The sequence below is a fragment of the Ambystoma mexicanum genome, chromosome 2p, assembly GCF_040938575.1.
Source record: "Ambystoma mexicanum isolate Mex_15411 chromosome 2p, UKY_AmexF1_1, whole genome shotgun sequence".
In the NCBI taxonomy this organism is placed as follows: Eukaryota; Metazoa; Chordata; class Amphibia; order Caudata; family Ambystomatidae; genus Ambystoma; species Ambystoma mexicanum.
In genome coordinates this window covers 788,559,880-788,572,836 of record NC_090923.1, presented here as the reverse complement: position 1 = coordinate 788,572,836, position 12,957 = coordinate 788,559,880, and the positions used below count along the sequence as shown (strand labels likewise).

General features: G+C 47.3%; 1 protein-coding gene across 1 annotated transcript in view; it reads left to right on the top strand.

Moving 5' to 3' along the window:
- RAB4B (RAB4B, member RAS oncogene family) overlaps window positions 1-12,957 on the top strand; it is a 612,075-nt gene that overhangs the window by 336,064 nt on the left and 263,054 nt on the right. The window contains exon 3 of the mRNA XM_069644452.1: window positions 9,999-10,113. Coding sequence (XP_069500553.1) covers window positions 9,999-10,113 — 115 coding nt within the window. The remainder of the gene's footprint in view (window positions 1-9,998; window positions 10,114-12,957) is intronic.

The following is a 12,957-nucleotide window of genomic DNA, read 5'->3' as shown; positions in this document are numbered from 1 at the left end:
TTTTCATGACCGGTTGCTGGACATGATGTGTCTGTTAGATGTTCCAGTACCTCAGGCACCTGCTCCGCAGGAGGGCGCGCTTTCGGGGGCGTTCACCTGATCTCCTTCGGAGCGTACCGGCTTGTTCTTGCAGAAGGATGTTTTGGCCGAGGTCCGTAAAGTTTGGGAAAAGCCACACTCTGGACTGTTTGTCAACAAGAAGATTGACGCGCGTTATAGGCTCCATTCTTCGGAAGAGGTGGCCTTAGCGTCGTGTCCGCATCCCTCCTCCACGGTTATGGCGGCAGCCACTTTGCAAACCAGACCTGCGTCATCCTCTTCTACAAAGGCTGCCCAGGTTCTGGCCAGAGAGGATAAACTTCTTGACTCCCTAGGGAGGAATATTTTCGTTAACTCAAAGCAATGCAGAACTGGTCTTAGCGGGGGCGAATATAAAAATGTGGAAAGGTCTGTCTGAGTTCGAGAAGTTTATTCCCGCTGAAAAGTTGGAAGATTTCAAAGCGGATTTGTCGGACGCCAGGGTCTTGGCACAGGATCTCCTGGAGGCTGCGGCTCACCATGTCGACACCTTGGCCCGAGGCCTCATGCTCGGTATGTACACCTCTCGTCAGGCTTGGCTGCATGCCACCAAGTTCTCCAAGGAGGTGCAGGATAAGGTTTTGGACCGGCCTTTCAATGGCAAGGAGCTCTTTCATTCTACAACTGACGGTGCAGCTGACCAAAACCAAGGACAGCACTCAGACCGCCAAGTCCTTGTCTGTCCTGGTTAAACCTCCTTTCAGGACACAGAGATCGTTGTCAAACCCTCGGCCCTTCTCTGGTTTCAGGTTTTTTTTTGACCAGTAATCCCGCAGGGTTGACACCCCTTGGGGAAATCCCTGCCGAAGGCAGCAACTGAGCCGGTTTTTCTCCCGCTCTTCAGCCTCCCCTTCAGGGTCTGGTGGTGCTGCCACCAACAAGCCAACAAAATGAGGGTTTTCTGCGCTCGCACGATACCCCTCATTTGGAGGCGTGGCAGACCATCACCGAGGACCGGTGGGTCAAGTCAGTCGCTCGGGCGGGCTTCCCCTTACCCCTTCCCCCTACCCCACACATCAATTCTCCCTCCCAGCAGTCGGCGTCGCCCTCCCTCAGAGCCGAGATTCGGAACCTACTCTACCTCAAAAGAAATTCAAGATGATCACGCCCTGTCAGATAAAGTCCTCTTTACAGAAGGGCAATTGGCTCAGCGTGGTGGACCTTAGGGATGCGTATGTGCATATCCTGATTTGGAATCCGCATCGGAGATGCCTACTGTTTTCTGTGGGGGAGGAGCACTTCCAGTTCCGAGTACTCCCTTTTGGCCTCAGCTCAGCACCGCATGTCTTTACGAAGATGATGTCGGTTATCGCAGCTTATCTTCGGCTACAGGGTATCCATGTTTATCCATATTTATACGATTGGCTGCTGCGCAGTCCTTGTCCGCTGTAAACCTCGAGCAATCTTCAGTGTCTCCTCCGGCTCCTATTTCACCTTGGGCTGTCGGTGAACTGGTGGAAATCTTCCATGACGGTCTCTCAGGACCTGATTTTCCTGGGTTTTCGTTGGAACACGATCGACTGCAGAGTTTACCTGACCGGGGACAGAACGACAGATCTGTTGGCCACGTGTCAGAGGCTTGCGCAGTCAGAGAGCATGTCGGCCTGGTGGTTCCAGAGGCTTCTGGGCCTTATGGCCTCGTGTGTATTGGCTCATCCCCTTGCTCGACTCAAGATGAGGCGTTCGCAAATGGCTCTTCAGAGTTCTTGGCGTCAGGGTGTGGATCCGGACTCCGAGATAATATTGATTACGGCTTTCATGAGAGTGGACCTGGTGTGGTGGTTGTCTCTCAGCAACCTGTCGGTGGGTGCGGGTTTCCAAGACCCCACACCGATGGTCACAATCACGACGGACTCCTCCCTTCTGGGGTGGGGCGCGAAGTTGGATCTTCTTCAGGTCTCTGACCTCTGGTCGCTACAAGACAAGTTCCTTCATATAAATCATTTGGAGATTCTGGCAATTTTCCTGGCGCTCAAGGCGTTCAGGCCAGACATTGCCAACAAAGTGGTGCATGTCCGCACTGACAACGTGGTGTCCAGGTTTTACATCAAGCAGGGGGGCACCAAGTCTCCTTCTCTTGTGGATATGGCCGTTCAGATTTGGGAATGGGCGATTCAGCATGGTGTCTGGCTGTTGGCAGTACACGTTCCGGGCCAGCTGAAAGTCACGGCAGATGCCCTCAACTGACAAACAATGGTCAGCTACAAGTGGGAATTGAAGGAGGAGGTCCTCTTGCAGATAATTCCTGTGTTGGGGCACTCCGGAAGTGGACCTCTTCAGGACATCGGCAAACAAGAGACTTCCTCTGTATGCCTTCAAAAACGGCCTGGGCGCCTCCTCTCTGGGAGATGCTATCGAGATTCCATGGCACAACATAAGGGCCTATGCTTTCCCACCTCTGCCTCTGATTCATCGGACGATTTGCAAGTTGAAGAACACAGTGAATTGTTCTCTTCTGCTCATAGCTCTGTGGTGGCCAGTCAGGTTCTGGTTTTCAGAGCTTCAACATCTGTCGGTGTGTGCACCACCAGGCTTCTGCTAGCTCCAGACCTGCTTCACCAGGGAGATCGGCAACTGTGGCACCCCTCCCCACAATCGTTCAGCTTGGCAGCATGGTGCCTGAGTTTAGATCTTTAGAACATCTCAACCTGTCTGCTGACAACATGTGCATAATTGAGGCAGCCAGGAAGCCGTTGACGAGGTCGCAAAGCAAGTGGCTTTGGTTCTGTCACTGGTGCCTAGCCAAATAGTTGGACTCCAGGATGGCTACGATTGACACTTTGCTGTCTTTCGTTTCTCATCTTGCCGAGTCGGGCATTCATGTTCTGTCATGCAGGTCTTATCTTTCGGCTGTGGCCGCCTACCTATCCACAGACCAGTGCTCGTTCTCACTATCAAATCCAGTGATTAAAAAGCACTTTGCGGGTCTTATGCGTCTTTACCCTCCGGTTCGTAAACCGCATCCGACGTGGGATCTGAACGTGGTTCTTACGGCCTTGTGCCACAAGCCTTTCGAACCAATGGCTACGGTACATCTTAAATACCTTTCGTGGAAGGTGGCTTTTTTGGTCGCTGTTACCTCGGCAAGGCGAGTGAGTGCGCTCCAAGCTTTGTCTGTGGAGCATCCCTTCTTAGTTTTCCACAAGGATAAGGTTGTCCTTAGGACAAATCCTTCTTTCCTACCAAAGGTGGTTTCTGATTTCCATCTAAATCAGTCAATCTCGCTCCCTGTCTTCTTTCCAAACCCAGCTTCGGAAGCTGAGAGGGTTTTGCATTGCCTGGATGTTAGAAGAGCTCTTAAGTTCTATTTGGACAGAACCTCTGAACTTAGGAGTTCTTCTCAACTTTTGGTAACCTTTGGTAGCCCGCAAGGCAGGCAGGCCTCCATAGCAACTATTTCCAGATGGATTGCATGTATTTCAGAGTTTTACACTGTTCGAGGTCTACAGCCTCCTAAAGGGATTCATGCATATCTGGTACGGGGCAAGGCAGCTGCTGTTGCCTTTCAAAAGTATGTCCCCTGGGAGACCATTGCAAAAGCGGCTACTTGGGCCTCCCCATCGGCTTTTTGTAAACATTACTGCTTAGACTTGAGCTCCAGATCTGATGCTCAGTTTGGGCAGTCTGTGCTGAAAAATCTTTTTCAGTAAAGGGGTTTCCATCCACCCATAGTTCCTGTGAGGAGTGCTTGGGAATCTCCCATAAGTATGGAGGAAAGGGGACGGGACGTAGGAGTATAACCAGGTTACTCACCGTAGTGACCACCTTACTCCTAGTCCATCGTGCCCTTTCCTCCATACGCCTGCCCGCCGTCCCCTCTAATAAGGTTCCTCTATTATTGCTTAAAGGTCTCTGACCTGGCGATAGAAAAGGACTGATGGGCGATGCGCTGGGTGGAGCTAAGAATGGCGGGGTTACAGCAGCGGGCAGTACCCTGCGTAAAAATAGGAAGGACACACATTTTTGAAAAATTAGATGGTTTTTACAAAGTGCTCCGGTCCCGTCCCACAGGACGGAGGAATGTCACATAAGTATGGAGAAAAGGGGACCTTAGACTAGGAGTAAGGTGGTCACTACGGTGAACAACCTGGTTAATACTCAGGTTTCAGTTATAAATAATGATTTAACATCAGTTTTAAATAAGCATTCTTTAAAAAGGGCAATTGATTGTCACAATTCAAATAAACTTTGAAATGACTTTTCAGAATCAATAAGCTGGTGGATAATCTTTGGATATGCTCAGTACACTTCTCCTACACCCCGAGGTGACTTTAATCACAAGGATAGTATTTGCATTTATATATCACACCAATATACTTTGTAGGTTCTGAGTTGCAGAAAGGCAGGGTTAAGGGAAGCAAAAAGCTTAGAACAGTTTCTCAGCAAATGTGAGTACAACTGAGTCCTCCAATGAGGTCTAGAGGGTTCCACAAGCTACAAACTATGGGGGGATAAGCAATACTAAAGTCAATAGATTTAGAAGAGCGCTTTCATGGAGCCAGGACAGCCAAACTCATTTGGACAGGCTATAGTTCTGATGCACTTCTTGGTTAAAAGTCTTGCACAAAGTTGCAGAGCTCAGAAAAGTCGCTTGTAGGAACACAAGCTGTTAAGCCTGTGCAAAGGGAGTTGAAATCAACTCAAGTAAGTAGGTGTACATCTGAAGTGAACAGCATGACTTAAGGCAAGAAGGTAAGTATCCCCAAGCCCGAAAAAGTGCCTTTAGTTCTAAGAAAGCGGTCCAGCTGGATTCAGTCTTGCTACAGCCAAGCAGACCCTGGTTCCTGAGCCTTAGTAGTGGGGACAAGAGGGAGGACGTCTGGAGGGCTTCGGCAGCAGTGCTAGGGAAGGTTGTCGGCAGCTATGGGTTTTCTTTGTTTCAGCTGCACTTCGCGGTTTCAGCGCTTCGCAAACAGCACTGATGCAGAACGGTTGACACTGGTTGGACTTTCGTTGCTCCCTCAGTCCTGTACTCTGGTGATGGGACTCAGGATTTCCTGATTCTGGAGTTTCCGGAGGAGGCTCCTGGAGCTTTTGGCCAGATTCGTTCTGCGGCAGAATTTGCACCCGGTTATGGACACCTGGCATTGGGCTTCTGCAGCAATGGAGAGCCACAGCAAGTCGGTGATTGCGCCAAAGTGGAGTTCGTCTCAGGGTTAGTTGGTCCCACTAACCCAAGGGAAGATGACGTTCGTCCGGAGCTTCTCTATTTGAGGTGAAAAAAGAGTTCAGCAGAGCAACAAGGCTTCACCACGCAAAACGAGGTCCGGGAAGTTGCAGCGGGCTTCTCTTCTTGATTTCTTCTTCATTTGTTTCTTCTAGTCCCAAGAACCTTAACTTTTAAGCAAGTTTTCCCATTCATGCACAACCCAGGCTGTCGGTCACACAGCAGGGTTTCAGGACAGCCAGCCAGCCAATCGGGACTAGTTTCGTTTAAGCACTCCTAGAGACAAAGCACAGGGGAATTTCGGGACCCTCCTTCACATCCTGTCCTTCCAGACACACTGGAGCCAGTGGCAGGTTTCAGGGCTGAAGCCTGTCAAAGGCAAGACAAACAAAGGGCTCAAACCTGTCTCAACCCAACGAGTAAAAGCCAAGAAAGACATCACAAACAGAAAATGGCGAAAAAGAAGACTGGGCCATTTTGACAAAATGATCACCATGGGTGCTGTACTTCAGCTGAGGGTTCAGCCTGCAGTACAAAAGCACAATTGTAGTAAAAAGTAAACCACTGCCACCAGCCATTTAAAATAGTGAGGGTAACAAAGTTACATGAGAAAGTAGGATAAGGGGGCTACTAGGTAACCCCCTCCTCCCCAACCCCTCGAACCCCTCGCAGTACTCCACATAAGATGGTGTGTGCTGGACGTACAAAGTGAAAAGGTAAGTAAAGTCAATTTCACTTTACTATTCTTGGGAACTAGGTATTTAAAATGTAAGGGAAATCTAAAGGATTTCTCAGTGACACTGCACTGAGTTCTGTCAGACTTCAAAAACGGTGAAAACATAAAATCCAAATTGGGGAAAAACACATGAGAGGGTGAGAAAAAGGTACCACTCACTCAGGAGTTAAAATTAAAAAGTCCTAAGTCATCAAAAGAGCTGTGGGTCTCTAAGGTTGAAGGGAATTAGCACTCAAATGAACAGGGCAATGAGTCCATCATGCATGCCTGATAGCGTTTCTGATGGTGATAAGTGCATGAGACAAGTAGTAGGAGGGTAAGGGTGGCAGGGAGAGGCACACTAGGCACAAAAACTAAAGTGGATGCAGATGTAAAGAGGAAAGAAAGAAAAAGGGGTGGGGCTTGCAATGCAGAGTCCTGGCCAGTCTCTAGGAAGCTTAAAAGAAGTTGAGGACACAACTACAGAGCAATAGGTGGAGGTGCCAGGAATGTATCAAAAAAGATCACAATGAGTGCCGTGCATAAAAAGGGTGCAAGATGTTAAAAAAAAAAAAAAACACACCCTCAAAAACAATTTAAAACTGAGCACAAAGTAAAATGAATGCAGAGATGTAAAAGGCACACCCACTTAGATTCAAATTTTTAACAGAGCAAGTTCAGAGAAAGACTTAGAGTAGGAAGAAGATGTAGAGGCAAAGTGAAGTAGACAGCAAGGTTCAGGAGCTGGAGGAGAAGCAGGCAGTATACAAGTTCAGCTGTCACTCACGTGATCCAAAAGGGTGCAAAGAGGTCCAAGTTAATTTAATTTGGGAGCAGGGTGTAGCAAGCGGCCGCTGCATCGTTAGGAGCACAAACGTTGTGGGGGCTCGCGGCCCACCCAAGGGGCTTGGAAGGAGGGCCTTGGCAAGGGGCCAGGCATTTGCCTACCGGCTCCTCTCATTTGCACTGATGATGTAAGCTGGGCCAATCGGTGTATGGCTAAAGCAGGCACTCCAGTGCTGCAAGATGCGGCGCCATGATGGAAAGTGGCTGGGACCAAGATGTTGACTGGGCTTTTGCCACGAGGTTCCTCACAAAGGCAACAAAGAAACAGCAGTGCAGCGACGCGATTAGTAGGTATTAATTAAAAAGACAAATTTGGGCAAAGGTTTATTTTTTATTTTTTCGAGTGCGTAATGCTCAAGTCACCAAAATAAAGAACTGCCCTCCAGTAAAGCCCATCCTGTCTTACCTTGCTCATCAGATGGAATTTGCTGCTCCAGCAGCCTTGTGGGAAGTGGGATTGATCACTGCATCTTTCTCTAGGTAGTCGAGATAAAAGGAGAAGGGGGGGGCTCCGACAGGGGACTTGGCAGGAGGGCCTTGGCGAGCAGGCCGGAACTCGCCTACCTGTTTCCCTCATTGGTGTGGACCGGTGGTCCACCGGAGGTCTCCTAGCCACGCACCCCCGGACATGGGCAGCGCTTGTGCGCACTGTAACACTCAATGGCCATAGTTTAGAATACTGAACCATACTTTATTCGAGCAAAACATGCCAACATGTATTCTTACAATATATATAAATACATGTATTCTTACAAAATGATTAATAAATACTCCCCTTGCAGGCATTGCACACACAAATTGGGTCCATAGTTACCCCTATGCCCTAGCTAGTTGGAATCAAAGTCTTGACAAGCAGCAGAATACGGAAAGTTCTTCCTGTCTCTAGTGTTATAGAAGTACTAGTTATAGTAAGTATAACTACTAACAAAGGAGACCTTTCAAAGGACATGATGAAAGGACACAAGCAGCAGCTTGAGTCGGAGGTAAGAGGGCGCCGCCCTGGGCACCTTTACATGCACTCCAACGCTCTGGGGTGACTTCTTGGAATCAGGTAAGCAATACACTTTTCCCCCCAGTACCTTATGTTAGAAGAACATGTTTGTGCTGAATGCTCCACGATGTTGCAGCTCTGGACCCGACCTCCCGATTCCTTGGTCTGATTACTGAAGGCAGGACAATGGACAGGATCTCTCAGCAGCAGTCCCGAGGAACGACCTGGGGCACGACTTTCACCAACTTCTTTGTTCACTCTGCGGTTTTGGCACCTTTCCTGCAGCACCAACAAAGGAGACGGATGGTCAGGTCAATCTTGTTCGCTTCCTGCAGTCCCACGCTCCGATGAGGGGGTCTGGGCGAGTTAAGCCAGACCTCTGGAGTGTCCTTACGGGTTCAGCAATGATTTGGACAGATTCAGCCTTTCCCCGTCGAAGCACTCAAAATGGGCAGCAGGTCTCATGGTATTGGGGTTCTGCAGCTCTGGAATCTCCTAGGACCTCGGGAGATGGCTCAATACAAAGTTCGTCTTGGGACTGGTTGTTCCCACCAGCCAACGGGAAGGAGTTGGCCTTTTCAGAGGTCCTCTTCAACCACAGAAAACGGGGTCAGGACAGCAGTGGTCGCTTCACGGTATTGCAAAGGGTCTGCAGGCATCTCTGGTTGTCGTCTTCGGTTACGTACAGTGGTCGACTTGCTTTTCACTCTAGAAGCCTCACCTTTTATACAATTCCAGCACACACACCTCTGCAATCACTCTGAGCATTTTACAGAAGGGGGCATTTGGTTGTCCAATCAGGACAGTCAGAACCCCCTGTGCGAGCTGGTCATATTCAGGCACTTGGCCAAATAAAGGACAGGGGGGTTGAAAACTCCTCCCCCACTTCCTGCTTGCCCAGACACTCTGGAGCCTAGACAGGGACTCGCAAGGATTTCCGCCAAAGGCAAAAATAAACACTGATCTCCCCCTCCCAGAACGGTAAAAGAAGGCCTAACTAAGAGCAACCACACTAGTAATGGCGAACAAAGAAGGGAGGCCCCCAGTTGGTACTTGGGTGCTCCTATTGTGGACTAACGAGGCTATGGACATAGCCTGCGGAACAAAATGACACAATAGTTGATAGAACATGTCCACTGCCACCAGCCATAACTAGGGGATTGTCTATGTGACTAAAGTTACAGGAGTAGAGAGATGGGGGATATTAGATATCCCTTTGGCACTCCACTAAAGGTGGTGTGTCCCCATCTTCGACTATAGAGTTTTTGGAGAGATACTATGCATCTCTCCATCCTTAGTAACTGTAGTTAATTGAGGAAACAGAAAAATAATCTTCAAGGAGGACACTAAGGGGTCACCAGCAACACTTCCCATAAGGAGCTGTGTGCTGCGGTAGGACAATACAGATGCCTTTAACAGCTATGGAGCAGACAGACTCCATATTACCAGTGGAATGCAAAGAATAGAATTCCAAAATACAGACCCCACCAGAAGGAATGAGTGGAAAAAGGCCCCACTCCAGCAAAAACCTTTGGGGGTCTCACTAGGTGAAGGGAATGAAGCATAAAAACAATACATCTCCCTAAAAGCATTCAACAATAACAACATACTTATAATCTTCAGACCTTACACGTCTTGCATTAGGTAATTCACCACAAGTGTTAGCACAGTTTACGAAGACAGGCAGGGACATGGGATAGTTGCTTGGCGCCAATAAAAACACACTTCAGGTGTTTGTTACAAGTGCATAATTATTTTGAAGGTGGACTGGTTTACTGAAGAACATGTATCAATGAGATGAGCTCACTTCATAGTAGGAGGGTATGTTTGCTTTTGAAAACGCTAATCCTGCATTGGTAAACCTGGTTTGTGACCTCTCAAGGAATTTTAGTGCTGTGGCATTTAAAAAGAAATAATTGGACTGAACAGTGCAGTGTAGAAGAATACACGCTTCTGTTAATCTGCACTCTACTGATGTAACCCATATTCATTTGTTTTCTTCTAAGAATGAATGTGAAGACAGAGGCTTTAGCTGTGTTTTCATTTGAGCTGATCCTGCTTTGCTCCAATGATTTCAGACAAAAATAATGGTTAATCTTGCTGCATATCGACTCATGCCATGGAAATGATCTGTTGATACTGATGAGGCGTTTTTTCTTACTTGAAAGTTGTTCTTCACAATTATCTCTTTGTCTTCCCAGTTAAACAGGATTCCAATCACACGATCGGCGTGGAGTTCGGCTCCCGAGTGGTCAACGTTGGTGGGAAGAGCGTCAAGCTCCAGATCTGGGACACTGCTGGCCAGGAACGCTTCCGGTAAGAGGCATGGGACAGGTAGTTAAACATTATCAAGTAGATAATTGACTGCAGCACAGCAAAATATTTATCAAAAGTTGGATGAGTGAACATGGCTTAAGCATGGGCCCAGCTATGGTTGTTAGTGTGGCTGCATCAGTAGAGCTTTCCGATTGCTATGGCTGGAGGTGGATAGTGTGGCGATTAATCAGAAAAATACATTAAACAAAATAACCAGTACCCTTTTTTTATCCAAAATATATTGGAATCTGTAGAGGCTAATATTTTATTTTTTGTGTAAAATTTAGCATATTTGCATGGTTTTGGCAAAATTCTATGCAATGAAAGATGCATGTTCTGCAAAGCGGTTGGATTCTGTAGTGTTTTTGCACGTTAACATTTGTTGCGACACATGGTGCAAACATTTTTCATTGTGTACCAGTGCAGTGTTCTATAATAGTCTGTCAGTCACTCATAACCTTGGCTCATATTAAGTTCCAAGCAATGACTTAAACAGGTCACCCTTTAGCCTAAATTGCAACTAGTGTCTTGCAACCATGGGTAAACCTCATTGAAAAATCTCAAATGATAAGAGCCTGCCACAAATATCCATTAGATACGTTTTCTTTTCTGGTGTGCCTTGGTAGCAAAATTGCTCTGCCGAATTGTAAGCGATCCAAAACGAAGCAACAATGTTTCTCATTTAAAACCCTAGCCTGAGATTTACATTTACCCAAGCACAACAGATCCCAGAGAAGTAGTGGGAGTTGAGGACTACCCTTAGATTGCACCATAAGACAAAAGAACAGCAGCAGGTCAAAAGAATGGAAAGACCGCTGGACAATTGAGAGAATTCTGCTCTTAAACCTCTCTGAAAACAGACTTTTAGGGGTTCTTACTTTGGCTTTAAGCTGCATGATTGCATTCTTCCTTGGTCGAGGAGAAATTGTTTTAGGGTATTGATGTTTGCATGTTTTGTGTCTTTATGCCTGCAGCAAACTCCCATGTCGCCACTGGCACTGCGTCAGATTTATCACATTTTCTTTAGAAGCAGAATTTTGTGCAGCAGGCCACCTACTTTTTCCTCATTACATAATGTGAGAATTCCAGTTTTGCAACAAGTGATGAACGTGGTACTGACCCCTTGTGGGTAAGCACTGTAAAAGCACACCAAATAAATCCCATTGCATTTACATGAACAGAAATCTCAATTAAAATGTATAAAAAGGAAATTAAGCCTTGCATCGCCATGCAAGTTCCGATTTGTGCCATTGATATTTTATATATACAAAGGAAGCTCTATCAGAATCTTGAAACATAATTCTATGTTGTCATGTTTCAATGGCTCAAATTTACTAAATCGCATCAAATCGTCAGAATTCTATTAAGGAAAATATTTGCTTCATCGTTCCAAAACTACAAATATACTTTCTTTTCAAGGTAGCATAGATTAGTTGCAAATTGGAGCACGAAAGCTAAATATGCTTCCCTTCAGAAAGAGTAAGCTCCCTCCCACCTTTTTGGTCATGTGTTAAACAAACCACTCCTCTGTGAAAAACCAGGAGTAAGATTAGAGGGAAATATAATGGGATGCCCATAGGCCAGAGATATGGATTATGCAATATTGGGCGAGGAAGAGACAGCAGTAGAACCAACTGGGGAAAGAGAACAGGCTCTTAGCAGATGACAGACCCTTCCCTTAGGACCTGTCAGTTGAGAGAAAGAAACAAGACCAGCCCTTAAAGGGATGACCAGTAGATGCTTCGTTATTGATCCAAAAAAGGCCCCCTGAATTGAGGGTTTGCTGACCGGATGATGCTTGCCTGACTGGGTCCTTCACTGGTTTTCCCCAAAACCAGAACTTAAATGTGAAAAGGTAAATCAACCCCAATTCCCACATTGGGTAAAATCTGGGAAGTTATCAGGACTGGGAATGCATAGGGGTTGCACTTTAAAACAGGAATTGAATTGTTGACAAATGCATGCCCTGTTTTCCCCCAATATGTGTGTTTGTGTGTATATATATTTCTCAGGCTTGTGGAATCTGCTTAGATCACACGCTATGCATAGGCCGACATCTAGTGGAAGCTGCAGACTATTATAGTTGTTCTTTTCAAAACTCGAAAAGGGATTTCAACAGGGTGTGCCAGTAATGCTATCCCTAGTGTGACGTCCACTGTACCCATGGTCCTTCACTCGTCGAGGTCCCTCAGGTTGTTTTTTTTTCGACGTGGTGGAACAGACAGCCCCGTCTGATGAATTTAAGATTCGACTTACCCTTTCGGCCTTGGAAGGCCCACAGGGCCTAGGCCCTTACAGAAGGGAGAGTGGGGGGCGGTCATTGTACAGTACATTTTCCCATCCATTCCCTTTCTCACCTGACTGCCTTTCCCAAACATGGATAGAACACCATTTAAATTCTGCCCCACGTGTAATAAAAAATGTCCATGGATCGACAAACACAAAGTGTGCAACCTTTGTCTGAACTGCGACCACGACGAGGGGCATTGTTGAGCCTGCAAGCTCTTCAAACTCAAGAATCTTAAAAACCGTAGAACCAAGCGCTGGGACCATCACGCAACAGCCAAACAGCCAAGTTCCTGAGTGCAAACCCCCAGAGACAGGGCGGCGGCTCTGTTACGGGACGACACCCAGCGGCAAGAGCACTTCCACTAGACACACATCCTGGGGCGATAAATCGGCGCCATCGACCAAACGCCCAGATACGGCGTCAAGGGGGAGGTCTGCAGATTCCCTGTCATCTGGGCACCTGAGGTCTCGATCGCCCCATGACGGGCCCCGGAAACTGGAGGACGCCGCCCATAAAACATCGGCCAATCATCGGCAAACTAGGTGGAGGTCCAT